This window comes from Crinia signifera, chromosome 12, assembly GCF_055691185.1.
Source record: "Crinia signifera chromosome 12, ASM5569118v1, whole genome shotgun sequence".
Taxonomy (NCBI): Eukaryota; Metazoa; Chordata; class Amphibia; order Anura; family Myobatrachidae; genus Crinia; species Crinia signifera.
The window spans coordinates 5,633,729-5,660,075 of NC_139228.1; the positions used below are offsets into that span (position 1 = coordinate 5,633,729).

Consider the following 26,347-nt stretch of genomic DNA (forward strand, 5'->3'; position numbering starts at 1 on the left):
ATATAAATGTCCTGGAACTCAGAGCGGTATACTATGCTCTCCTCCAAGCACAACATCTCCTTCAGGGTTGACTAAGACAACGCCACGGCTGTTGCCTATATAAACAAATAGAGCAGCACAAGGAGTCATGCAGCCATGAAGGAGGTGAGCCAAATCCTGTTGTGGGCTCAGGACCACGCGATGGCCATCTCGGCAATCTTCATTCCAGGAGTGGAGAATTGGGAGGCCGACTACTTGAGTCGGCAGGATGTTCATCAGTGAGAGTGGTGCCTTCATCCTCAGATGTTTCAGCGGCTGGTTCGAACATGGGGTTGTCCTAAAGTCGAACTAATGGCATCGCGTCTCAACCATCAGCTTCCGTTGTACTTCGCACGGACTCAAGACCCAGCAGCGGAGGGAGTAGATGCCCTGACGGCCCCTGGCTGTTCAATTTTGTTTACCTGTTCCCATTTCGGTTGATTCCCAAGATTCAGCAACGCATAAGGAGGGAGAAGGTGTTGGCTCTCCTAATCGCTCCGGACTGGCCTCGTCGAGCTTGGTACACCAACCTCACAACTCTGCTGGTGGACGAGTCGTGGCCTCTCCCATTACAATAAGATCTACTCAGTCAAAGCCCTATAGTCTTCCCAGACTTAAAGCGGCTTCATTTAATGGCGTGGCTACTGAGAAGTCCATTTTAAGACAAGCAGGGATTCCAAGGACGGTAATCCCGACCATGATGAGTGCAAGAAAGGAGGTTACGTCAAAGCATTACCACCGTATTTGGAGATCGTATGTGGCCTGGTGTGAAAACCATGGGGTCTCCACAACAGTGTTCAAAAAAGGCCAGACTTCTTTTATTCCTTCAGACTGGACTGTCTGCAGGTTTGCATTTAGGATCCCTGAAGGTACAGGTTTCCGCTTTATCCGTCTTTTTCTAAATACTGTTAGCCCTACTATCAGAGGTAAAAACTTGCTTTCAGGGAGTTCTACGATTGCAGCCCCCTGTTCAACGACCTACGTCTCCATGGGACTTAGACTTGGTCCTAGATTATATTTGTTCCTCGGTTTTTGAACCTCTGGAAGATGTAGATCTCAGATACCTAACCTGGAAGACGGTTCTTTTACTAGCTTTTGCCTCAGCCAGAAGGGTATTGGAACTGGGAGCTCTCCTTTTTTGGTATTCCATGCGGATAGAGCTGAGCTCCGAACATCTTTATCTTTCCTTCCAAAAGTGGTATCTTCCTTCCACCTTAACCAGTCTATTGTAGTTCCTGCGTTCACTGAGGATCCGCAGGCAGGATCTTTGGACGTAGTGAGGGCCTTGAAGATTTATGTCGCTGGAACATCCTCAATCAGAAAATCAGACTGTCTTTTTGTCACTTATGACCCAATCCGTCGTGGATGACCTGCGTCTAAACAGACGTTGGCGAGATGGATATGTCTGACTATCAGACAAGCAGATGTGGCAGCGGCTCAACCGCCTCCCACTTCCATTTCGGCTCATTCTACGCTCTCAGTAGGACCCTCTTGGGTGGCTGCTCGAGGGGTCTCCATTCACCAGCTCTGCAGAGCTGCTACGAGGTCAGGTCGGCGAACCTTTGTCAGGTTCTATAGATTCGTCACGTTTGCTTCATCGGCCTCTCAGTTTGGTTGAGCAGTTCCCGGGAGTTCTCAGCGCCTTATCACCTGTGTTGGGAGCTCTGGGACGTCCCCACTGTCTACGCTCCAGTGACACCTAGTGGAGGAAGGAGAAAACAGTATTTCTGTACTTACCGTAAATCCCTTTCTCCGAGTCCACAGGTGTCACTGGACGCCCTCCTCGGCGCTGTTGCCGATATTGTTAGGAAATTACCCGTCTAGTCTTTATTTGGGGTTTCTTCCTGCTAACATGTTCTTGTGTGGTTAACTGTTGTTCAGTGGTTGTGTTTCTTTCATCACTGTTTCACTCTGTTTCCATATCTGTATGTGTGTTGGTTTAAAAGAGTACTTACCTACTTACCTCCTCTTCGGAAGTGTGTTTCCATCTTCCAGCTCCCTCTGGGCACGATCCTTGGGACTGCTAGAAGGGCGAGTAGAAGGGGAGGAGTTGGCCACACTGAATTTGCATATATATTCCCTGTGGTCGCAATACTATCCCCACTGTCTACACTCCAGTGACACCTAGTGGAGGAAGGAGAAAAGGAATTTACGGTAAGTACAGAAATCCTGCACATACAGGAAACTGCTGTGCACTATACATCCAAAAGAACAGTGTTGCGCATTATACTTATTAACACTACAGCACATCAAATTTTGTGTTCTGTCCCATAGTGTACAATTCTCAAGGCACACTGCAAAGTAAATGTATGATATGTTCCATAGGCTGCAAGCAGGGCTATGGAGTCGGTAGATAAATGTTCCGACTCCGACGCCTCGTACTTCTGATGCCGACTCCTCGACTCCTCTGTATTAATATGCAAATGTATTTGATACATTCCTTGAAGGAAAGAAAGGCAACATACATATTATTACTACAGAAACTAGAGGCTGGGAAGCCAACCGTCTACTGTATTGAACAGTTTAAGCCAGGCATGTCCAACGTTGGCCCTCCAGATGTTTTGAAACTACACATCCCAGCATGCTTTGCAATAGTTTTAGCATTCTCTAATAGGAAAACTGTGGCAAAACATGCTGGGATGTGTAGTTTCACAACATCTGGAGGGCCAACGTTGGACATGCCTGGTTTAAGCAAAGGACAAACACAATGAAAACAAAGTTTTGTTAATTTTTTTATTAATTAATTAAATGGCTGGATAGTAGCAGTAGGCATAAACATCAGGAACAGGAACTTTACCAGTTCAAAGATAAAAACCACATTATTTTGTTGTTTTGGGAACAAAAACAATAGGAAAGGTTCAGAAGTGTGGAGCATGAGTTCCGCATGCTTTGTGACGACAACAAAAATCAACGAGCCACAATCTCCGCTGGTTTGCTTGCTCGTCACTGTTCAATTCACGGACACAAGGAAAGATTTCTTTACCGAATCGTTACTGGCGACGAAAAATGGTGCCTGTACATCAATATGAACCAGCGTAAGGAATGGCTTAGCCAAGGTAAACAAACGACCCCGCGCATGAAACAAGATCTTCATCCGCGTAAAAAGATGTTGTGCGTATGGTGGGAGAGCTTGGTTGAATGAATTTTTCGAGTCTACACCAGGTGATTTCTACCAACGAGGCATTGAAAACCTTATTGAACGTTGGAAATAAGTTGTAAACTACAAGGGAGAATACATTTATAAGTATTGGTGCTCCGAATTGTGCGTTGCGTGCCATATAGTGAAGCACATGAAAAGCTTTTTCACGGTCACTTAACCCCTTCACGACATTTGACGTATATATACGTCATGGCCGGGAAGTACTTCCCGACACATGACGTATATATACGTCATGACTTTAAACTGTCACTGCGTCTCGAGACGCAGTGACAGAGGGACGATGTCTGCTGTCCCTGACAGCAGACATGTCCCTGCATGCCCAGGGGGGGCTGCGATGTCGCCCCCCCGTCGGCGATCGCTGTGATTGGCTGTTCAGTGTGAACAGCCATTCACAGCGTTTTCCTGTGTTACCAGCGAATCAGACGCTTGGTAACACAGGTGTCAATCACCGCCGGGCGTCAGGGGGCATGAGGGGGTCATCGGTGACGATGACACCTCACCCCACCCTCACCCCACCTGCCCCCAAGGCTGTGATTGGTCCGTGGGACCCACGGACCAATCACAGCCAAGGCGCGACATTTAAACTAACGGTGACTGCGCTGCAGACGCCATTCCGGTCTGGAGTAGCGTGCAGAGCGGTCACCGTGCCTATCTGCCGTGATACTGACCTGATCCTTGCTAATACTTACCTGATCCTTGCAAATACCTTACCTGATCACTTGATCACTGCTTGTAGCGTGCTGGACGCTTCCTGGATCTGACTTCCTGAGACTTCCTGCTGCTGCTGCAGTGTGATAGAGAGATAGAGATAGAGAGAGATAGAGATATAGTGACAGAGAGAGCTATATTTTGTGTCTGCTACCCCCCCTTTTTATATATAAATAACTGTCGCTGCTGCTGCAGTGTCATAGTGATAGATAGTGATAGATAGTGAGAGATAGTGATAGATAGTAATAGATAGTGAGAGATAGAGAGATTTGTGTCTGCTACCCCCCCTTTTTTGGGGGTGCAGGTTTTTTTTTTATATATATAACTGTCAGTGCTGCTGCTGCAGTGTCATAGTGATAGATAGTGATAGATAGTGAGAGATAGAGAGAGATAGTGACAGAGAGTGATAGAGAGTGTATATTTTGTGTCTGCTACCCCCCCTTTTTGGGGGTGCAGGTTTTTTTTTATACATATAACTGTCAGTGCTGCTGCTGCAGTGTTATAGATAGTGATAGATAGTGATAGATAGTGATAGATAGTGAGAGATAGTGAGAGATAGAGAGAGATAGTGACAGAGAGTGATAGAGAGTGTATATTTTGTGTCTGCTACCCCCGCCTTTTGTGCTGATCACTATATCTGAGGTGATCAGCAACTTTTTGGGGGTGCAGAGGTTTTTTTTTTTTTATATATACCTGTCAGTTGCTGCCAGTTGCACCAAAGGTTGTGCACCTGCTGCCCCTCACTGGTAATCAGTGTCGCATCACTGATCACCTTTTTTTTTTTTTTTGTGGGTGCTGTGTGGTCTTTTTTTAATTTTTTTTTTACACACACTGTGATTTTGTGGGTGTCCTGTGGCCACTGTGCGCTGATCAGTGACGTACATCACTGATCAGCTTTTTCGGCACAGGGTTGATCTATTTTTTTTTTTTTTTGATCAAATTCCTGTTGCCTTTGAGCGCTGTTCAGTGACAGACGTTACTGACCAACATCTGTGCTCAATTTTTGGCGCAGGACCTTTTTTTTTGTTTTTTTAACCCCTTCAATTTTTATTTTTTTTAACCCCTTCAATTTTTTTTTTTTTTTAACCCCTTCATTTTTTATTTTTTGTATAAAGTATTTTTTTTGTTCTGCACTACATACACACAACACACTACATACCCCCCGGGTTGAAATAAAGTTTGTACCCCCCCCTACACTATACACGTGTTGAAACATTTCACTACCAGTAACACAAAAATAAAAATGTCATCCCAAATGTCATCCCAAATGTCATCCCAGTCATCCAGAAGAATGTATTCAGTGGAGGAGGCATATGCCATGCTTGCCTCTGATTCTGACACAGCCAGTGAGGCAAGCGGGGAATTTGAAGGATTCGTCTTAAGCTCCTCTTCCTCCTCTGGTGATGAGGGACCCCCTCAAAGACGCCCCCGTAGAGCAGCTGAGACCCCCCCCCCCCAATAATTGATCTCGTATGGACCCCACCACCAGACAATTTTGAGCCCCAGGTTCCTGAGTTTTTGGCCATGCCAGGAATCCAATTTGATTCCACAGGTCTCAGAGAAATTGACTTTTTCAAATTATTTTTCTCTGATGATTTTATAAATTTAATGGTGGACCAAACTAATTTATATGCCCAGCAGTTTATTGCTCAAAACCCCACGTCATCATTTGCTAGGTGGACCCCTGTAGATGCAGTAGAGATGATGACGTTTTGGGGTCTGGTGTTTCATATGGGCATAGTAAAAAAGCCACAAATTAGGCAATATTGGAGTACAGATGTTCTGTACAGCACCCCATTTTACCGTATGGCCATGACTCGGACTCGTTTTGAGGCAATCCATAAATTTATACATTACACCGATAATGCACAGTGCCCACCCAGAGATGATCCCACCTTTGACCGGCTATTCAAAGTCAGGCCGGTCATTGATCATTTCAGTGCCAAATTTGCAGAGCTATACATCCCTGAAAAATGTATTTGTATTGACGAGTCCCTTATACATTTTAAAGGAAGGGTTAAATTCCGCCAGTACCTTCCCAGTAAGAGGGCAAGGTATGGCATAAAAATGTATAAGCTGTGTGAAAGCACCACAGGGTACACCCACAAGTTTAGGGTATATGAAGGGAAGGATTCAAGAATTGAACCGCCAGAATGCCCCCCCTCCCTCGTAGGTGTTAGTGGCAAAATTGTCTGGGATTTAATGCACCCCTTCCTGGATAAGGGTTATCACCTCTATGTGGATAACTTTTACACCAGCATCCCCCTGTTTAAGGCCCTTGGTTCAAGAGGTACAGCAGCTTGCGGTACTGTGCGCAAGAACCAAAGAGGCCTCCCCAAAACGCACATTGCCCAAGTAATGAGAAGGGGTGAAAGCAGGGGAATATGCACCGAAAATATGTTGTTGGTCAAATATAAGGACAAGAGGGATGTCCTTATACTGACAACAATTCATGGAGACAGTACCACCTCCATCCCTGTACGAGGTACCAGTACCCACACCTCAAAACCAAATTGTATCCTAGATTACAATAAGTACATGGGCGGAGTGGATCTTTCAGATCAGGTACTGAAGCCGTACAGTGCCCTGCGGAAAACAAATATCTGGTACAAGAAGCTGGCCGTGTATATCATCCAGATGGCACTGTATAACGCTTACGTGCTATTCCGTTCTACCGGCCAGAGGGGGACATTTATGCACTTTCAAGAGGAAGTCATAAAGGGCCTAATATTTGGGAACCAGCAGGCAGAGGGCCCCAGTACTTCTAGTACTGGCCCCCGTATTGTACCAGGGCAGCATTTTCCCAACGAAATCCCCTCCACTGCAAGAAAGGGCAGGACACAAAAAAGGTGCAAAGTTTGCTATAAAAAGGGAATAAGAAAGGAAACTATTTTCCACTGTGAAACTTGCCCCGACAAACCCGGCCTATGTATAAAGGAGTGTTTCAAAATATACCACACATCGATGGATTATTAGGTTCATCATTTCACCGTGCATCGGGGGTCTTGCTAATGCCACATAGCACCCACCATTCATTCCACCAGAATCTGAGCTGCAAAATCCAAAAATCACTCCTTCCCTTCTGAGTCCTGCCATGCACCCAACTGGTATTTTTTGGTCACATGTGAGGCATTGCCGTACTCTGGAGAAATGGGGGCACAGATTTTGGGGTGCTTTGTCTCCTTCATTCCTTGTGAAAATGAAAAATTTTGAGCCAGAAGTACATTTTTGTGTAAAAAAATGTAATTTTTCATTTTCACAGCCCAGTTGTACCAAAATTGGTGAAACCCCTGGGGGTTTGAAATGTACACTATACCCCTAGATGAATTCCCTGAGGGGTGTAGTTTGCAAAATGGGGTCACTTGTGGGGGGGTTCCACTGTATTGGTAATGCAACATAGCACCCACCATTCATTCCACCAAAATCTGTGCTGCCAAATCCAAAAATCACTCCTTCCCTTCTGAGTCCTGCCATGCGCCCAACTGGTATTTTTTGGTCACATGTGAGGCATTGCCGTACTCGGGAGAAATTGGGGCACAGATTTTGGGGTGCTTTGTCTCCTTCATTCCTTGTGAAAATGAAAAATTTTGAGCCAGAACTGCATTTTTGTGTAAAAAAATGTAATTTTTCATTTTCACAGCCCAGTTGTACCAAAATTGGTGAAACCCCTGGGGGTTTGAAATGTACACTATACCCCTAGATGAATTCCCTGAGGGGTGTAGTTTGCAAAATGGGGTCACTTGTGGGGGGGTTCCACTGTATTGGTAATGCAACATAGCACCCACCATTCATTCCACCAAAATCTGTGCTGCCAAATCCAAAAATCACTCCTTCCCTTCTGAGTCCTGCCATGCGCCCAACTGGTATTTTTTGGTCACATGTGAGGCATTGCCGTACTCGGGAGAAATTGGGGCACAGATTTTGGGGTGCTTTGTCTCCTTCATTCCTTGTGAAAATGAAAAATTTTGAGCCAGAACTGCATTTTTGTGTAAAAAAATGTAATTTTTCATTTTCACTGCCCAGTTGTATCAAAATTGGTGAAACCCCTGGGGGTTTGAAATGTACACTATACCCCTAGATGAATTCCCTGAGGGGTGTACTTTGCAAAATGGGGTGACTTGTGGGGGGGTTCCACTCTATTGGTGCTTTGGGAGTCTTGCTAATGCAACATGGCACCCACCATTCATTCCACCAAAATCTGTGCTGCCAAATCCAAAAATCACTCCTTCCCTTCTGAGTCCTGCCATGCGCCCAACTGGTATTTTTTGGTCACATGTGAGGCATTGCCGTACTCGGGAGAAATTGGGGCACAGATTTTGGGGTGCTTTGTCTCCTTCATTCCTTGTGAAAATGAAAAATTTTGAGCCAGAACTGCATTTTTGTGTAAAAAAATGTAATTTTTCATTTTCACTGCCCAGTTGTATCAAAATTGGTGAAACCCCTGGGGGTTTGAAATGTACACTATACCCCTAGATGAATTCCCTGAGGGGTGTACTTTGCAAAATGGGGTGACTTGTGGGGGGGTTCCACTGTATTGGTGCTTTGGGAGTCTTGCTAATGCAACATGGCACCCACCATTCATTCCACCAAAATCTGTGCTGCCAAATCCAAAAATCACTCCTTCCCTTCTGAGTCCTGCCATGCGCCCAACTGGTATTTTTTGGTCACATGTGAGGCATTGCCGTACTCGGGAGAAATTGGGGCACAGATTTTGGGGTGCTTTGTCTCCTTCATTCCTTGTGAAAATGAAAAATTTTGAGCCAGAACTGCATTTTTGTGTAAAAAAATGTAATTTTTCATTTTCACTGCCCAGTTGTATCAAAATTGGTGAAACCCCTGGGGGTTTGAAATGTACACTATACCCCTAGATGAATTCCCTGAGGGGTGTACTTTGCAAAATGGGGTGACTTGTGGGGGGGTTCCACTGTATTGGTGCTTTGGGAGTCTTGCTAATGCAACATGGCACCCACCATTCATTCCACCAAAATCTGTGCTGCCAAATCCAAAAATCACTCCTTCCCTTCTGAGTCCTGCCATGCGCCCCACTGGTATTTTTTGGTCACATGTGAGGCATTGCCGTACTCTGGAGAAATTGGGGCACAGATTTTGGGGTGCTTTGTCTCCTTCATTCCTTGTGAAAATGAAAAATTTTGAGCCAGAACTGCATGTTTGTGTAAAAAAATGTAATTTTCCATTTTCACATCCCAGTTGTACCAAAATTGGTGAAACCCCTGGGGGTTTGAAATGTACACTATACCCCTAGATGAATTCCCTGAGGGGTGTACTTTGCAAAATGGGGTGACTTGTGGGGGGGTTCCACTGTATTGGTGCTTTGGGAGTCTTGCTAATGCAACATGGCACCCACCATTCATTCCACCAAAATCTGTGCTGCCAAATCCAAAAATCACTCCTTCCCTTCTGAGTCCTGCCATGCGCCCCACTGGTATTTTTTGGTCACATGTGAGGCATTGCCGTACTCGGGAGAAATTGGGGCACAGATTTTGGGGTGCTTTGTCTCCTTCATTCCTTGTGAAAATGAAAAATTTTGAGCCAGAACTGCATGTTTGTGTAAAAAAATTTAATTTTCCATTTTCACATCCCAGTTGTACCAAAATTGGTGAAACCCCTGGGGGTTTGAAATGTACACTATACCCCTAGATGAATTCCCTGAGGGGTGTACTTTGCAAAATGGGGTGACTTGTGGGGGGGTTCCACTGTATTGGTGCTTTGGGAGTCTTGCTAATGCAACATGGCACCCACCATTCATTCCACCAAAATCTGTGCTGCCAAATCCAAAAATCACTCCTTCCCTTCTGAGTCCTGCTATGCGCCCCACTGGTATTTTTTGGTCACATGTGAGGCATTGCCGTACTCGGGAGAAATTGGGGCACATATTTTGGGGTGCTTTGTCTCCTTCATTCCTTGTGAAAATGAAAAATTTTGAGCCAGAACTGCATGTTTGTGTAAAAAAATGTAATTTTCCATTTTCACATCCCAGTTGTACCAAAATTGGTGAAACCCCTGGGGGTTTGAAATGTACACTATACCCCTAGATGAATTCCCTGAGGGGTGTAGATTGCAAAATGGGGTGACTTGTGGGGAAGGTTCCTAACTTTTAGCACTTATGGTGCCTAGAAACCTACATGGTGCCTAAAAAAAAATCTCATAAAAAGGAGGCTCCAAAATCAAGTAGGTGCTCCTTCTATTATGAAGCCTGTGGTTTGGTCAACGTGCACACTAGGGCCACATATAGGATATTTTTGAAAACACAAGAATTGGGGGAATCAATTTTTAGTCACATTTCTCTAGTAAAATCTACTGTATTTGTTCGAAAAATGTATTAAAATTGAAACTCTGCAAAAAAAAAAGAAATTTTGAAATTTCACCTACACTTTGTTTTAATTCCTGTGAAACACCTAAAGGGTTAACAAACTTCCAAAATGCTGTTTTGAATACTGTGAGGGGTGCAGTTTTTGAAATGGCATCATTTATGGGGGTGTCTCACATACAAGTCCCTCAAAGTCACATCAGAACTGAACTGGTCCCTAAAAAAATCAGTGTTTGAAATTTTCTTGAAAATTTGAGAATTTGCTAGTCATATTTGAAGCCTCCTAGTGTCCAAAAAAATGAAAAGGGGGTTGAAATAATGATGGCAACATAAAGTAGACATATGGTCTATGTTAGTTATTAACTATTTTGAGTGGTATGATTATTTGTCTCACAAGCAGAAAATTTAACATTTTGCATATTGCTAAATTTTCCATTTTTTCACGATATTTTGGTATTTTTCACAAAAAAACACAGACTGTATCGACCAAAATTTACCACTAACTTGAAGTACAATGTGTCACGAGAAAACAATCTCAAAATCACTGGGATAAGTAAAAGCAAAAAAAAGTTATCCCCACTTAAGTGAGACATGTCATGAAGGCACAAACTGGCTCTGTCATGAAGGGGTTAACGTGTTCGTTTTGCGGTTACGTGAGGTACTGCATGCATTGGTCTTTATTCTTACAGTAGAGAAGTCATTAATTATAATTTTCGGAGTCGGTGCATTGTTTGCCGACCCCGACTCCAGGTACTCGAAATTGCCTCCAACTCCGACTCCACAGCCCTGGCTGCAAGTCCACTGTGCAGCTTAGAAATAGAATTAGCAATGCTTAAAACACATAAGATTAGAATAGACATTAATGCCTACAACGGCTTGTGAGTCTCTATGGTTACTGCCTTCATTGCTGCTGAGAGGGTGGGGGAGCAGGTACGGAGACACGCACAAATACCCGCTCGGTAGGCGGGGCGGGCGGTTGTGGGCGGGGACGGCCGGTTCTGGGTGGGGATTTGGTCTGCGACATACCTGGCCGGGTTAGCTGTTTGGCGGTAGACGGGGGTGGGGTGGGCGGTTCTGGACGGGGACAGCCGGTACCGGGCGGGGACTTGCTCAGGGTAGGGGGATTGGTGTGACGTCGCAGCAGCACTGGCTCTCTGTAGAAAAGCCATATTATGTTTCCTGGCTGCAGGATGTTGAAAGCGGTTCTGGGTGGGGATTTGCTCCACGACCTACCCGCCCGGGTCAGCTGTTCAGTGGTGGCGGGGTGGGCGGTTCTGGACGTGGACGGCCAGTTCCCGGCGGGGACTTGCTCAGTGTAGGGGGGATTGGAGTGATGGGGCAGCAGTGCTGGCTCTCTGTAGAAAAGCCATATTATGTTTCTCTTTCAATGGTCCTGGTGACACAGCTCAACACTGGGATGTAGGAGGGTCCGAAGGAGCCAGGCACCTATCCTAAAGCTTTAGAGGGTAGGCTCCTCCCCTACTGCATCCCTGGACTCTTCAGTTCGTGTTAGGTGCCCACTGGAGTGGGTGCTATTCTAAAGGGCTGCAGGAGCAGCCGAAGAATTAGAGTAGTTAGGGGATTTTTATTATTTTATTAACTATTACCCTAGCTAGGTAGGCACAGTGTGAGGATTTTCATAGTGAATCCTCACACTGCTAGCGCAGCAGGAGCTGACAGAAGCGCGTCCTGTCAGCTATCTGTGCACAGGGTAGACGCTGTCTGGTCTCCCTGTGCTGCGCTCATAGCCTCTATTAAGAGGCTGCCTGGGCTCCGGAGCTGCCTGAAACCGGCTCCACAGTTAGGTGGGGATCATGGGGGACAGGCGCTCCGTGATGGCGGCGGCCATTTTATGCGGAGCTTACACGCTGAGCTCCTGACTGAGAGGACAGCAGCGCTGTGACAGGCATGTTCCAAGTGGTCCCCATTTGAGGGGGAGACACTGGAACAAGGAAATCCTACCTAAGGAGCGGCTAGCTGGGGGTGGTTGGCGCCAAAAGGTCACGGACCCCGCAGCAGCAGGGACTTTGGTCTCTTCCTTCACTCTGACTTTGGCGCCTTTCAGAACGCTTGCAGCGGAGCTGAGCTGGCGAATTGATCCTGGCAGAGTGACTTGGATTTCCTGGGCATCGCTTCCCCGCAGAGAAACCTACAGACAGCTAAGTGACTGGGTGCATTGACTTTGTATAAGCGCTTGTACAATTGTTTGCACTGTGTATACTGATAGATATACAATTATCACTTGCATCATGTCTGAGCATCAGGCTGTGGTTTTGGGGGAGGGAGCCCTTAATGCACTGAGCGCGTGCAATGTTTGCACACAAAAGTTTGTCCCTGAGCAGATGGCCAAGGGGGGCTTATGTATTACTTGCGCTGATGTGAGACCCATGGGCAGCGATCCCCATAGGGCAGAGCATATGGAACCTGCGTGGGCCAGGGCCCTAGGCAGGTCAGTAAACGCTTTGGTGCAGCTTTTGGACAGGCAGAGTGATGGGCTGGTAGAATCACAGAGACCTATGCCATCATCTCAGCAGTCGTCTGGCTCCTTGCCTCTTACCCAGGCAGATCCTGCACTGATTCAGGTGATGCAGGATACTGCAAAAGGGATTAACAGGTTCAGTGAAATGCTGGACAAAATGGATGATGTGGCAGGGACCCCTAGAAGGTCTTATGCTTTAACTACTGTGGTAGATGAAGAGGAAGGAGAGTATACTGACATCCCCTGGGATCAGGGTGATGATTTGGAAGAGAACTCTGCTGCTGGTATAGAGGATCTCATTGTAGCTGTGAAGCAGGCTTTAAAGCTGACTGTGGAGGATAAGACTCCTGTTAAGGGTGTTTTTAAGCGACAGCGGAAGGAGGCTGTTACTTTTCCTTCAGATGAGGGGTTACAGGAATTATTAGAAGGAGCTTGGAAAACTCCTGATAAGAGGCTTCAGATGCCTAAGCGATTCCTTAGTCTGTACCCCATGCCAGAGTCTCATGCGGAGCTCTGGGAAAAGGTCCCAGTGGTGGATGCTTCAGTGGCACGTTTGTCCAAGGCTACTGTATTACCAGTACAGGGCGGTGCAGCTTTCAAAGATTCTGTGGATAAAAAGCTGGAGGGAAACCTCAAAGCTATCTTTGAAGGGGTGGGGTTTACCTTACGGCCCCTTATTGCTTCAGCCTGGGTCTCTAAGGCCATGATAGAGTGGGCTGGTGAATTATGCACCGTGCTGCAGGCTGACCCTGGTGCATTACTGCTTGCAGAAAAGATTAAGGCAGCAGCAGAATATGCAGTGGAAGCAGAGGAGGAAGCTATTAAAATGGCTACCAGAGTGTCCACAGTCTCCATTAATGCCAGGAGAGTGCTTTGGCTTAAAGCCTGGGAAGCAGACAATGAGTCCAAGAAGGCTCTGGAAACATTAGCCTTCAAAGGAAAGGTACTCTTTGGTACCGAGCTAGAGGAGATTATAAAACAGGCCACGGGCGGCAAAAGTACATTCCTGCCGGCCTCCTCAGCAAAGCAGATGTCAAGATTTTCTGCTTTTAAGCCGTCCTTTCGGCCCTCCCCTAGAGGTGGTGCGTCCTTTCGAGGACAGTCTTTCAGGGGAAGGTTTCAGTCCTCTAGAGGCAAGACACAGAAGTCAAAATTTGGCTCTTTTCACAAGAAGCCAGCCACAAAGGGAGAGGATAAATCCTCTGCATGACTGTCAGGGGCTTCGCCCGACAGTGACAAAAGTGGGGGGGCGTCTCACACTCTTCAGGGACGCTTGGACTGCTTTAGGCCAGGATGCCTGGGTGTTAGATATTATAACACAGGGTTACAAAATCCCTTACAGAGGGCCGCCTCCGAAGAGGTTCATCCCCACATCCTTACCAAAGGAGGCACGGCTTCGTACAGCTCTTGTGAGAGCAGCTCACTCCCTTTTGGAGAAAGGGGTGGTTACACCAGTCCCCAGGGCAGAGTGGAAGAAAGGCTTTTACTCCACGCTGTTCCTGGTGCCCAAACCAGACGGGTCTTTCAGACCAATACTAAATTTGAAATCCCTAAATGTTCATTTATGGGTAGACCATTTCAAAATGGAGTCCCTACGGTCAGTACTCCTGAGTCTGGACCAGGGAGAATTTTTGGCGTCCATGGATGTCCAGGACGCATATTTGCACGTTCCTATACACCCGGAGCATCAGACCTTATTGAGGTTTGCCATAGGAGACCTGCATTTACAATTCCGGGCGTTACCCTTTGGGCTAGCAACCGCGCCAAGGGTATTCACAAAGATAATGTCAGTAATGGCGGCGGTGCTGAGGCTCAGGGGAATCACAGTCATACCCTATTTGGACGATCTCCTGTTCAAAGCAGAGTCAGCAGTCATGCTGCAGAGTCACTTGGCAGAGGCCATCAGTTTTTTGCAGGCTCACGGCTGGATTTTAAATTTGCAAAAATCTCAGTTGGTACCGTCGCAAAGGCTCCAATTCCTGGGAGTCATACTAGACACCCATCTTCATCGGGTATTCCTCACGGAGGTAAAGGCCAGGGATCTGGTCACCCTAGTCCAGGAGATTCTCAGGGCTCAGAGCATTTCAGTATGGAGGTGCCTCAAGCTCCTGGGGAAGATGGTGGCGTCATTCGAGACGCTTCAATTTGCCAGGTTCCACTCTCGGAGGTTCCAATGGAACATCTTGTCAGCCTGGTCAGGAAACACTTTGACCATGAAATTCGAGATGATAGTGCTGTCTTCGGACACCCGAGAATCCTTGAAGTGGTGGACAGAAATAGATTCCCTTCAGTGGGGTCGGTCATTACAGACCTGGGACTGGTTGATAGTAACTACCGACGCCAGTCTCAGGGGCTGGGGGGCAGTAGTCCTGGATCTCAGGCTTCAGGGCCTGTGGACGGCAGAGGAATCAGCGTTACCAATCAACATCTTGGAGCTGAGAGCTGTCTGGAAAGTGATTTCCTTGGCGGGAGACAGGTTACAGAACCTCCCTTTGAGGATTCAGACCGACAATGCCACAGCTGTGGCGTATCTGAATCACCAGGGAGGTACACGCAGCAGATTGGCCATGTGGGAGGTGTCCAGAATCTTCCTATGGGCGGAACAGAATGTTCCAGCTGTATCGGCTATATTCATCCCGGGGATAGAGAATATAGAAGCCGACTTCCTGAGCAGGGAGGAGCTCAAGGAAGGGGAATGGAGCTTACACCCTCAGGTGTTTCACCAAATCACTTCGAGGTGGGGAACTCCGGATGTGGACCTGATGGCATCCAGGATCAACCGTCAAGTGCCCAGGTTCTATGCCAGAACAAGGGATCCACTAGCGGAGGCAGTGGATGCCATGACTAGTCACTGGCAGGGAGATCTCCTTTATGCATTCCCACCTGTACCAATGTTACCGAGACTTCTGAAGAAAATACAAGGGCAGAAGGTTCCAGTGATCTTAGTGGCCCCAGATTGGCCAAGGAGATCCTGGTACTCGAGGCTTCAGAGGTTGTCTGTGGACTCATGGCGTCTACCTCTGAGACCAGACCTTCTAAGACAAGGCCCATTCAATCACCTGGATTCAGATCGATTGATTTTGACGGCCTGGCTATTGAAACCATCATTTTAAAAAGAAAAGGGTTTTCTGACGCAGTAGTACAGACGATGATAAAGGCCAGAAAAGCTGTATCTTCGGCAAATTATTATAGAGTCTGGAAGACTTACATTCGATGGTGTGAGAGAAGAAAGGCTCATACATCTCATTTTAAGCTATCAAGAATGATGGAATTCTTACAAGATGGTTTTTCATCGGGCCTAAGCCTTCAGTCACTGAAGGTGCAGATCTCGGCTTTGTCCATCTATTTCCAGAAAAAGATAGCCATTTTGCCGGAAATTCAAACTTTTTTACAAGGAGTATCCAGGTTGAAGCCTCCATACAAGCAACCAGTAGCACCTTGGGATCTATCACTGGTTTTGGAATGCCTTCAAAAGGCACCTTTTGAACCTTTAAGGTCGGCTGACTTTAAGTTTCTTACGTGGAAGCTAGTGTTTTTGTTAGCAGTAGCATCTGCTAAAAGAGTTTCAGAGTTGGGAGCTTTATCATGTAAATCTCCCTTCTTAATTTTTCATGATGACAGGGCTGTTTTAAGAACAGTGCCTCAGTTTTTACCGAAGGTGGTATCTACCTTCCATTTAAATCAGGAGATTGTTCTACCTGTGTTTCAACCCCCAGAGGGTTCTAAGAAAAGGGACAAATTGAGAACTTTGGATGTTGTGCGTGCCTTACGCATATATGTGGACAGAGTGAAGAGTGTCAGGAAGACTGACACATTGTTGGTATTGTATGACGTACACAAAATTGGTTGGCCTGCATCTAAGCAGACTATTGCTAGGTGGTTGCGGTCTATGATAGCCTTTGCTTACACCAAAGTGGGTAGACCAGTACCGGCCAAAATAAATGCGCATACCACCAGGTCAGTTGCCACCTCTTGGGCGGTTCGACATGGGGCCACAGCAGAGCAGGTTTGCAGAGCTGCCACTTGGTCATCTGTTCACACATTTGCCAAATTCTATAGATTCCATGAGTTCGCGTCGGAGGACGCATCATTCGGGCGAGCAGTGCTGAGAGCTGCAGACCTGAGCGTACCCTCCCAAAGGACCGGCTCTGGAACGTCCCAGTGTTGAGCTGTGTCACCAGGACCATTGAAAGAGAAAAAGGGATTTTTGTAAGAACTTACCGTTCGAATCCCTTTCTCTGATATGGTCCTGGTGACACAGCGATCCCTCCCTTACGCTCAGTAAGTATGCCAGAATTTCATGATGTTCATGTTAAAATGGTTAAAAGTTAACAGTTTCTGTTATAAAATGTGCAGATAATGTGCAGGTGTTTGTACTGAGTTAATGTATTCCAGTGGCTTTGAAAGTTGAACTGAAGAGTCCAGGGATGCAGTAGGGGAGGAGCCTACCCTCTAAAGCTTTAGGATAGGTGCCTGGCTCCTTCGGACCCTCCTACATCCCAGTGTTGAGCTGTGTCACCAGGACCATATCAGAGAAAGGGATTCGAACGGTAAGTTCTTACAAAAATCCCTTTTTCCTGGCAGCAGGATGGGGGAGGAGGGGGGGCGGTTCCAGGTGGGGAGTGCCAGCGTGATTTTAAGTGTCCCCAGCCACAGGTTTTTTAGTTTTACAATATTAATCAGCTTTTTATTTATATTTTTTAATACTGTATTAATTGTGTGTATTCTACATAAATATAATTTTTAAAATGTAATTGTGTGTTATTCATTGTAGTGAGAAATGCTGTTCCCTTTTCCTCCTTTTCTTGCACAAAACTGCGAGGGTCTGACTACCCCTAAACTGAACAGCAGCTTCCTTAGAGGATCGGCTCATACTAAGGCGCCCTGGTCTTGGCCTCTGGGAGATCAAGACACCGTTTTCTGTCCGCACAATGGTTTATCTGCCTGCACTGCTGGTTGGGAGGAAGCTGCGCATGGAGTCCTGTCAGCACTATGGTGCCTCCCTGGCATTTCTGTGACTTTGTGTGGGCGGGCTCAAAGAGGCTCTGATAGGCTATTAGCCTATGACTCCGCCCAGCGTTATACACACACCTACAGAGTGACAGATCTGGGCTATTATATAAGATACATAATATATGTATATATATATAATATATAGCATGCAAGTGAAGGTACTCCCCAATGAAAAACACAATGATGTGTGATACTTCAGCGTTTCGTGGCTTTATTCATCGCGTCGTCGGGATATCAAACAAACTGCAAGTGCAGATATATATATATGTATATGTATAGGGACTGAAGGTCCGTGTCAGGTAGGCCTGATCAATTGTAGCTGCATTTATATATGTCACTGTCTTGTGTTCATGTTTCTCATGTAGAGCATGCAGGCCTCATCTTGGCCGTCTTTTGTTCCAGGAATGTATTATTTGCTGGTGAATCCAATGACTCTGTACGAAAGGCAGAAGATAGCCATTTTCTATGGGCTAGTGGGTAAGGCATGAGGACACCTGTTCTGCTATATACTGTTACATAAGGTCTCCTGGTCTTTACGTGTCCTCTCTCTCCTCAGCGGTATTTGCCTTCGGCTGGGGCACCTCCACCTACTTCCGATGTAGCACACTGATCTTGGTGCCAAATGCTTTGGGCGAGGAGGGCCGCACCTTGCTGCTGGTCATTGTGGTCGCCTCTATCTACGCCGGTAAGTTCCTGGAAGAGGAGACTGGCCGGGATGTAGCAGCGTTCTGCAGCTCACAGACCGTCTCTGCCATTTCCAGGACCAGTCACTAACCTGGAGCAGAACATGCGCGAGGTGCTGAGGTCCCTAAGCTGCATGGCTGAGCTACAAATAAACAACTCCAAGCGGGTGTGGAACGTCATGACGGCACCTCTGGAAACCATTATGGATGATCTGGTGGTGAGGAAATGTATGGGAAAGTGACATGGTTAGCTATGAGACGCAGGGACTGTCCCCTCCAATCCCTGTCTGTGAGTCTTCCAATGGAGCACCTGCAGTGTGTAACAGAAATAGCTTCCCCCATAGATCGGTCTGTCTGGCCATCTTCCTTCCTGTCTGGGTGGGATACGCAATGCAGGGGAGGTATCAGAGGAGGGGGTCCGTGCCCCTCCATTGTGTAATGACCCTTCTCGTTCACATTACTCACTGGACTTCCACCTCCATCTATGCAGTGAATCGCTATTTGATAAGGAAGGTGTCACCACAAGTGGCTGCAATTATTCATTAATCTTGTCCAATCTAGCACCCTGCACCTTTCAAAACCTGTGTAATTCCTCCTCCCTGCCTGGGGCGTCACACCCTGCTGTGGTGCTTGTAGCACACTCTGGTCTGTATATCAGTGCTGAAATACAGACCAGACCTGTGCTAGAAGCATCAAAGAGAGACACACACCACCCCCCCCCCCCCCCAAGGCAGGGAGGAGGAAGTACATGGGTGCAGGGTGCTAGGATGAAAGCTACATGAAGTGTGAGGTGCCAGGACAGAGCATTGTGTGTCCCTCCTGGAATGGCTCATGTTCTGTATATTGGTTTCCATTTACATATGTAATGTTCTACACTAGACATACCCAAACTCCACCACTACAGTACAGGGAATCCAATGCTTGAGCACAGGTGACTTAACTAGTAGCCCAGTCAATTTGATTTGACCATCTAGACTCGTGTGTGGATATCTGTAATTGTGGAGTATGGGAACCTCTAGACCAGGGGTCAGGGAACTTTTTTACCTTTTACCCCAAAATATATTCAGATACGCCGATGTTACCGCCTTGATTTGAAAGGAAGGAAGTCATGTAACTGTAATACACACTGTACCCCCAGATACTGATGATATATCCTGCTAGTACGGTGCACAGCCTGGCAGCCATTGCTGATGATAATGATTAGTATGTATGGCTGTGTGTGCAATGTGTTCCCCTAGACTACAGATGGGTATACCCTGACAGGAGCCTATAACCAGGCAAAGAACCTCAGCACCGCAGCGGCAGTACTGCTGAGACACAGCTGGGTATGTATGTAGATTCATATGCATGTCCGGCTGTGCATCGGCAGCGCGACCATCCATTACCCCCAGGAAGTTTATTTGCTCCCCATTTGGGGTAATTTACCCCTGTTCCCTGACCACTCTAGACTGCCGTTTGGAGCGATTGGCAGCGCTATTGGGTTGCTTCTATGTACAGTGTAAATGTCGTTTGTTTCTTTTTCCCACATGAGCCAAATGACAACTTGTTGGTAATGAGATTCTCTTAGTAAATAGGGCTATCGCACCTTCTGCCTTCTAGAAAGTGTCCAAGGAATTGAAGAGAAACAGTGACCACATAAAGAAGTTGTTTAAGGTGACGGAGGATGAGATGGGAAGTACTGAGGGCTACCACGTGGGGAAGGAGCGAGACCTGGAGAAGACGGTGGAAGAGCAGAACAAGTCGCTGACTACACAGCAGAAGTTTGACTTTAAGACCATGTTGCGCTGTGAATGTGAGTGGGTGGGATGTCCGTGGTCATACGTGCCGTGGTCATACGTGCCGTGTACATAAGTGCGACGCTCGGAACGCGGGAAGATGCTGATCACAGACACTAAATCGCCATCTGCCATAGAGATGCGCTGGACAGAATGCCCTTTATAATAATGCTCCGGCCGCGAGGATTCACGTTTCCCATAGCCGCTGATCACAGGATAGAGGCAGTTTGTTACATAGATAACTCTGGGGAGGCTGATGAGCGACACGCGGGGGGTAGGGGCCCACAGGCACGATCACAAATGCCATCTATACCTGATAAAGTAACACCTGCGTTATGACGGCTTCCTCCCCCTGACAGATGTGATAGAGAATGGCGTGCAGAAATGCTACGACTGGTTCGATAAGAAACACGAGGACTGTATGTCGGTGATTCGCCTCCCCATACTCAACGCTCTTCTCTGCCTGCCTATGAAGTTCAGTTTCATCTGCAACATCCTAAATAGTGAGTAGCAAAGTGCTGCGTCCCGGTCCTGTGTCCTTCCTGGCATAGGCACTCTTTGCAGGGTGCGGTATGACTTGTCAGCAACCAAACACTGCCCACAGTTAGCCTGTTGGTATACTCAGCATGTCGGCAGTGTCCAAGATTTCTTTGTTCCATAGGGGACACAGGGTTTCATGCTGGGTATAGGGCAGGACTGGGCACCAAACAGTTAAAAAAGAAAAGAAAGCGCTCACTGTTGCAAGCTGTTGTCCCTGGTAGAGTTTCCCAAGTCTGATGAACTGGAGGAGCTTTTATCTGAAGAACGTGTGACACCCACTCGCCATACCTCTAGTTCCCTAATCCCAGCAGTGGACAGCGTTACGTGGGAAACCCTGTTCTGGTGAAGTGCACGTGACTTAGGAGACCCTACTAATACCCAGCATGGCCTCCTTTCCACAGGGAGTGGTCACTTGCCGGCAGTCCTTCCAGAGTCAGTGGATACTGCAGGAGCGTCGTCTCTAACAAAGCAAATCTAAAGAGTGTGCTGCCCAAGCCTTATAAACCTGTATTCGTTCCTACTCGTGGGGAAAATATTTTGGACCAGTTATATAGTAATGTTAAGGACGCTTATAAAGTAGTAGTGCGTTCTTATATAGGTCTCTCAGGCCATGTTTCATTATTTTTTGCCCCCACATACAAAACTGTTGCTAAACATACTAAAGCGGTAAAGAAAATGGTCTGTACTTGGCCAGACGGCGCGTTGGAGGAATTACAGGACTGCCTGGATATTACTGACTGGAATTTGTGATTTTGGGTTGGATGTGGATGTGCTGACCTCTAGTGTTGTCATATATTAAGTGGTGTATTGACAATGTCACAGTGCAGAAATCTTTTATACAGCGTCCAAATGATAAGCCGTGGATAAATGGGGAGGTGAGATCTTTGCTGCATAGAAGGGATCGGGGGATTTATCGGAGTATAGACTAGCAAGAATTTTGCTAAAAAAGGGGATAAGGAAGGCAAAAAAGGAATATTCTGATAAAATCGAATGTCAGTTTAGCAATGACTATGATTCTAGAAGTATGTGGAGGGGTATTCAGTATCTCACCAACTACAAAGGTAGCAATGTCGGGCAGGAGGTATCTTTAGCAGATGACTTAAGTCACTTCTATGCCAGGTTTGACAGGGAAAATAAAACCATTGCTTATAAACTTCCTCCGTCAGAGGATGACCAAGTTATTGTTCTTTCTGAACATGAGGTTAGGTTGGGTCTGTTAGGGGTAAATTCTAGTAAAGCAGCCGGCCCGGATGGTATCCCAGGGAGGGTTCTGAAAGGCTGTGCCGGGGAGCTAGCTATGATTGTAACCGTCATTTTTAATTTGTCTTTAATGACTAGTATTGTCCCAGAAGCATTTAAATCTACTCTAGTGATCCCCATACCGAAGAAAACAAAAATAGAAAGTCTGATTATCGCCCAATTGCGTTGACTCCCCTTATCAGGACATGTTTTGAGAGGTTGATATTGACACGTATGAAGCGTTTTTTGCCGGTAGGGTTTGATAATAATCAATTCGCCTATAAATCAAAAAGATCCACAGAGGATGCCGTGTTGTCGGTAATCCATCCTCGTTATTCCATCTAGACAAACCCAATGCCTACGTCAGGTTGTTGTTTATAGATTACAGTTCGGCGTTCAATACAATTCTCCCAAACACGTAGACTGGGGTTCTCTGCGGCACTATGCAACTGGGTTTTAGATTTCTTGATTAATAGACCTCAACAAATAAAAATTGGCGAATATATATCTTCACCTATCAAAATTAGCACGGGTACGCCACAAGGGTGCGTCTTGAGTCCACTTTTATTTTCCCATTTTACTTACGACTGTTATCCGCAGGCGGATACTAATTTTATTATAAAGTTTGCGGACGATACTACAGTGGTAAGTTATTAATGATGGAGATGAGAGCTCCTATAGAGAAGAAGTTAATGTTTTAGTTAGGTGGAGTACTGAGAATAATTTATTATTAAACCAGACTAAAACAAAATAAATTATTATTGATTTTAGGAGAGGTAGGAAGACGGAATTAATGCCCCTCCAGATCAATAACTTAGTAGTAGAGAGGGTTACAGATTTTAAACTATTGGGAGTAACTATCTCTCAAAACCTTACTTGGTCTGCCAATACTGTCTCGATGGTTAGGAAGGTTCACCAACGTCTGTTTTTTCTGAGGAAGCTCAAAGTGGCTGGGTTTTCTCAGTTAAACCTGATTAGGTTCTATAGAGGAGTCATTGAAAGTATTATTTCATACTGCATTGTGGTATGGTTTGGTAACAGCACAAAAAAAGACCTGATTAAACTGGACAGGGTGATTTATTCTGCCGCTGCTATTATAGGCTGTGAGCTGCCCTCCACTGAAGAGATCTTTGTTAAGAACTGCCGGCGTAAGAGAGACAGTATTATGCTTGATCCCCATCATCCTTATTATTACATGTTCTCATTTTTACCATCAAAAAAAAGGTTAAGGCTTCCTAAGCTACGAACTACATGTATGAGAAACCGTTTCTTTCCCTTAGCAATTATTGATTTTAACCAAGATCGTTAATTGTTGTCTTTCTATGCTTCATACTGTTATTTCGTTGTTGTTCGATTTTTATTGCGATGACAATGACAATAAAACTGTTAGTGTTATTCTAGATAACCATCCTGGAGCTCAGGGCTCTTTGTCATGGCACAACTATTGTTCCAGTGTCACCTAATCCAGGTGCAGTCCAACAATGCGACGGTAGTCACATACATAAACCATCAGCGTCTAGTGACCAGAACTCGGGGGTAGCTCTTTAGATGGTATTTGCACTCATTTGAATACCCGTAAGCGGTCTTCTGTCTGATGGCATTAGTGGGTTTGGCGGGCTACTTTTCTTGGTGCTTTGGCTCGGTATTTATTTATATTTAAGCTCTTGCGACTCCTTTCTGTGGCAGGTGCAGGTTTGTGGTTTTTGCTCTTTGAAGGTACAGGTATCGTCTCTCTCCATCCACTTCCAAAGAAAGCTGGCAATCTTCCCTGAGGTTCACACCTTTTTGCAGGGGGTGTTTCACATGCAACCCTTGTTTGTTTCTCTGGTGGCTTCATGGAACATGTCTTTTGATTCTTCAAAGGTCTTCTCGATGTTGAGTCAGTTCGGAGAGTTTTGGACTTAAGAACTCTGTCATGCCGTGCTGGATTCTTGATTCTCCATCCCCCCCGGGATCCTCTGTCTTCTCCTAGGGAGGCCTCTTTGGACGTGGTGCGGGCCCTCAGGATTTATGTCAATCACTGTCAGGAATTCCACAGATCTGATGCGGGGCTGGCCAGCCAGTTTCCTGATGGCATCGTTTGACCATTCGGCTTCTGATCTTCAGGTCCCGACTGGGCTGTGAGCATGTTTCACCAGATCGGTAAGTGCTTCTGCGGTTGCCCATGGAGATGCCACAGTAGACCTTCTATGTGGTTGTCCGTCCATATGTTTCTTCACTTTTATGCTTTTTGACACATTTTCTGCTTTTGATGAGTGCCTTCGGGCAGGGAGTTATTAGCGCAGCTCAGCAGCATCCCGACCTTAGGGGAATTGCTTTACTATGTCCCAGCACCAGCCCTGTGTCCCCTATAGAGCAAAGAATAAAGGGATTTATGTTCTTACCTGATCTCTCAAGATCCATATGGGACTCAGGGATCCCTCCCTGACGCACCAGGTTTTGAGATTTGTCCATCGTCTCTCAGGTGTCAATGTCCTCTGTGTGCTTGGACTTGTGTGTTTCCAGCTCTTCTTTGCTATCCTTGGGCTTTTCAACTTGGAGCTGCTTGGGTTGGAGGAGGAGGAGTCTGGGGGGGAGGAGGAGGAGCTTGAGCTGGCCATAGGCAAAAGTTTTAACGATTTGGTTCCCGGTCCTAACGTCCAGCCCTATACCCAACGTCAAGCCCTATGTCCCCCATGGATATTGAGAGACTGAACAAAGTAAAGCTGTGTACTGTACACATGGTGCGGTTTTGACGATTTGTGTTCCCTTGATCTCCCCAGAACCGTACAATCTGGACTGGCCAAATACATTACAAGTGACATAGACATTGCCTTGCCCACACAGTGTATTTGTCCATGAGATACTGACCTCATAGGGCCACATTGAGATTTTGGCTAAGTTTCTATACAATTTTGACTATATAGTCAAAATTGTAAGCCAAAATTGCACAGTGTGTACATACCTTCATTTTCTCCTTCCTCCACTAGGTGTCACTGGAGCGTAGACAGTGGGGGATAGAAGGGCGACCTCAGGGAGCTAGGGCACTCTATTGTAAATTCAGTGTGGCCAACTCCTCCCCTTCTACTCCCCCCCCCCCCCCCCCCCCAGTCATAGATCGTGCCCAAGGGAGCTGGGCATGTTTCCTAGATGCTCCTGGGCAATTGTTATTAGTTAGGGGGCGCTGCCGGGGGGACCCGGCCGCCGCTACAAAGCACTGCGCTCGGGTCCCCGGCTGAAGAGACCACAGTCTCTGTGAAGACGCGCGCGCGCCCCATAGAGAAAATGGCGGCAGCGCGACGCTTCCACAGCCGCTCCGCCGACCGGCCAGCAGACGGCGGTGAGTATTCTGACCTCTCTCCAGTTAGTGGAGGAGGTCAGTAAAACAAAGCGGCGGATAGCAGAGGGTTTTTTTTCTATGTATAGAAGCCCTGGCACCGGAGCGCAGACGGGAGGCGGGGCTTAGCGCGGACCCCTCCTCAGTAAGGGGGGTAACAAGGCAAGGCTCATAACCTCAGTTCAGCCCCCTGCAGCGCTGCTGGCGGCCATTTTCAGACATTTGGCGCCTCAGGCAGAGCGTGCAGGAGAAGGCTGTGCAGTAATCCTGACTCCGGTGACCGTCCTGCATATACTCTACCCAGTCTGTGAGGTACACAGCGGGGGTTAGAGTAGGGTGAGCCAGATTTGGGCTGTGCTAAAGTTGTTAGGCTACAGTGCCTTTGTTGTAAGGCAAGTTTGGCCTGGCCAGCTCTTAACCCTTTCTCTGCTGTCTCCCCTGTCAGTTTCACTTCTAACCTTATTCATACTGTTGGAAGTGTGTGAGTGTCTGGTGTTATATCTCTGTTCATTATGGCAGGAGGGAACACCAAATGTAAGGGCTGTAAGGGGAAGTTTACTCCTTCTGCTGATGGAGTTATTTTCTGTGAAAAATGTGCTGTTAACCCCTCCTCATCCACAGCTCAGGTAGCACCGGTATGGGCTTCTCAGCTTACTGAGGTAATGACACGCTTGGCTTCTGAACTTTCTGCCTCACAGAAAGACAGAGAGCAGGCAAGAGACCAACAAATCTCTTTAGCCACAGCTGTACAGGGGTTAACTAAAGCCCTTGTCCCGCCCGCTTCTGCGGAGCAGGGTCAGGCATCTTTACTGCCCCCTCTTCTCTCACAAGGAAGGAGGCAGTTTACTCATGACTCTGGCACTGATTCAGGCGAAATGCCTGAGTTAGAGGAAGGAGAATATTATATTCCTAGCGCTGCTGCACCAGAGACTCAGGATCAGCAGATGGCGGTCCTACCGGACCCTGATCCTGTGGTACATGGCTTAGAAGATTTGATTGCCATGGTGAAGTTAGCCACGGATTATGTTGATACATCTGAGACTCCAGCAAGGCCTTCTCTGTTTGGGAAGAGGCCCAAACAGTCGTCT

The 26,347-nt window shown here is 46.7% G+C and overlaps 1 protein-coding gene across 1 annotated transcript in view; it reads left to right on the forward strand.

The window, feature by feature from the left end:
- DCST1 (DC-STAMP domain containing 1) overlaps positions 1-26,347 on the forward strand; it is a 49,690-nt gene that overhangs the window by 10,478 nt on the left and 12,865 nt on the right. Inside the window, exons 4-8 of the mRNA XM_083166693.1 lie at positions 18,109-18,183; positions 18,263-18,391; positions 18,468-18,607; positions 19,989-20,181; positions 20,524-20,667. Coding sequence (XP_083022819.1) covers positions 18,109-18,183; positions 18,263-18,391; positions 18,468-18,607; positions 19,989-20,181; positions 20,524-20,667 — 681 coding nt within the window. The remainder of the gene's footprint in view (positions 1-18,108; positions 18,184-18,262; positions 18,392-18,467; positions 18,608-19,988; positions 20,182-20,523; positions 20,668-26,347) is intronic.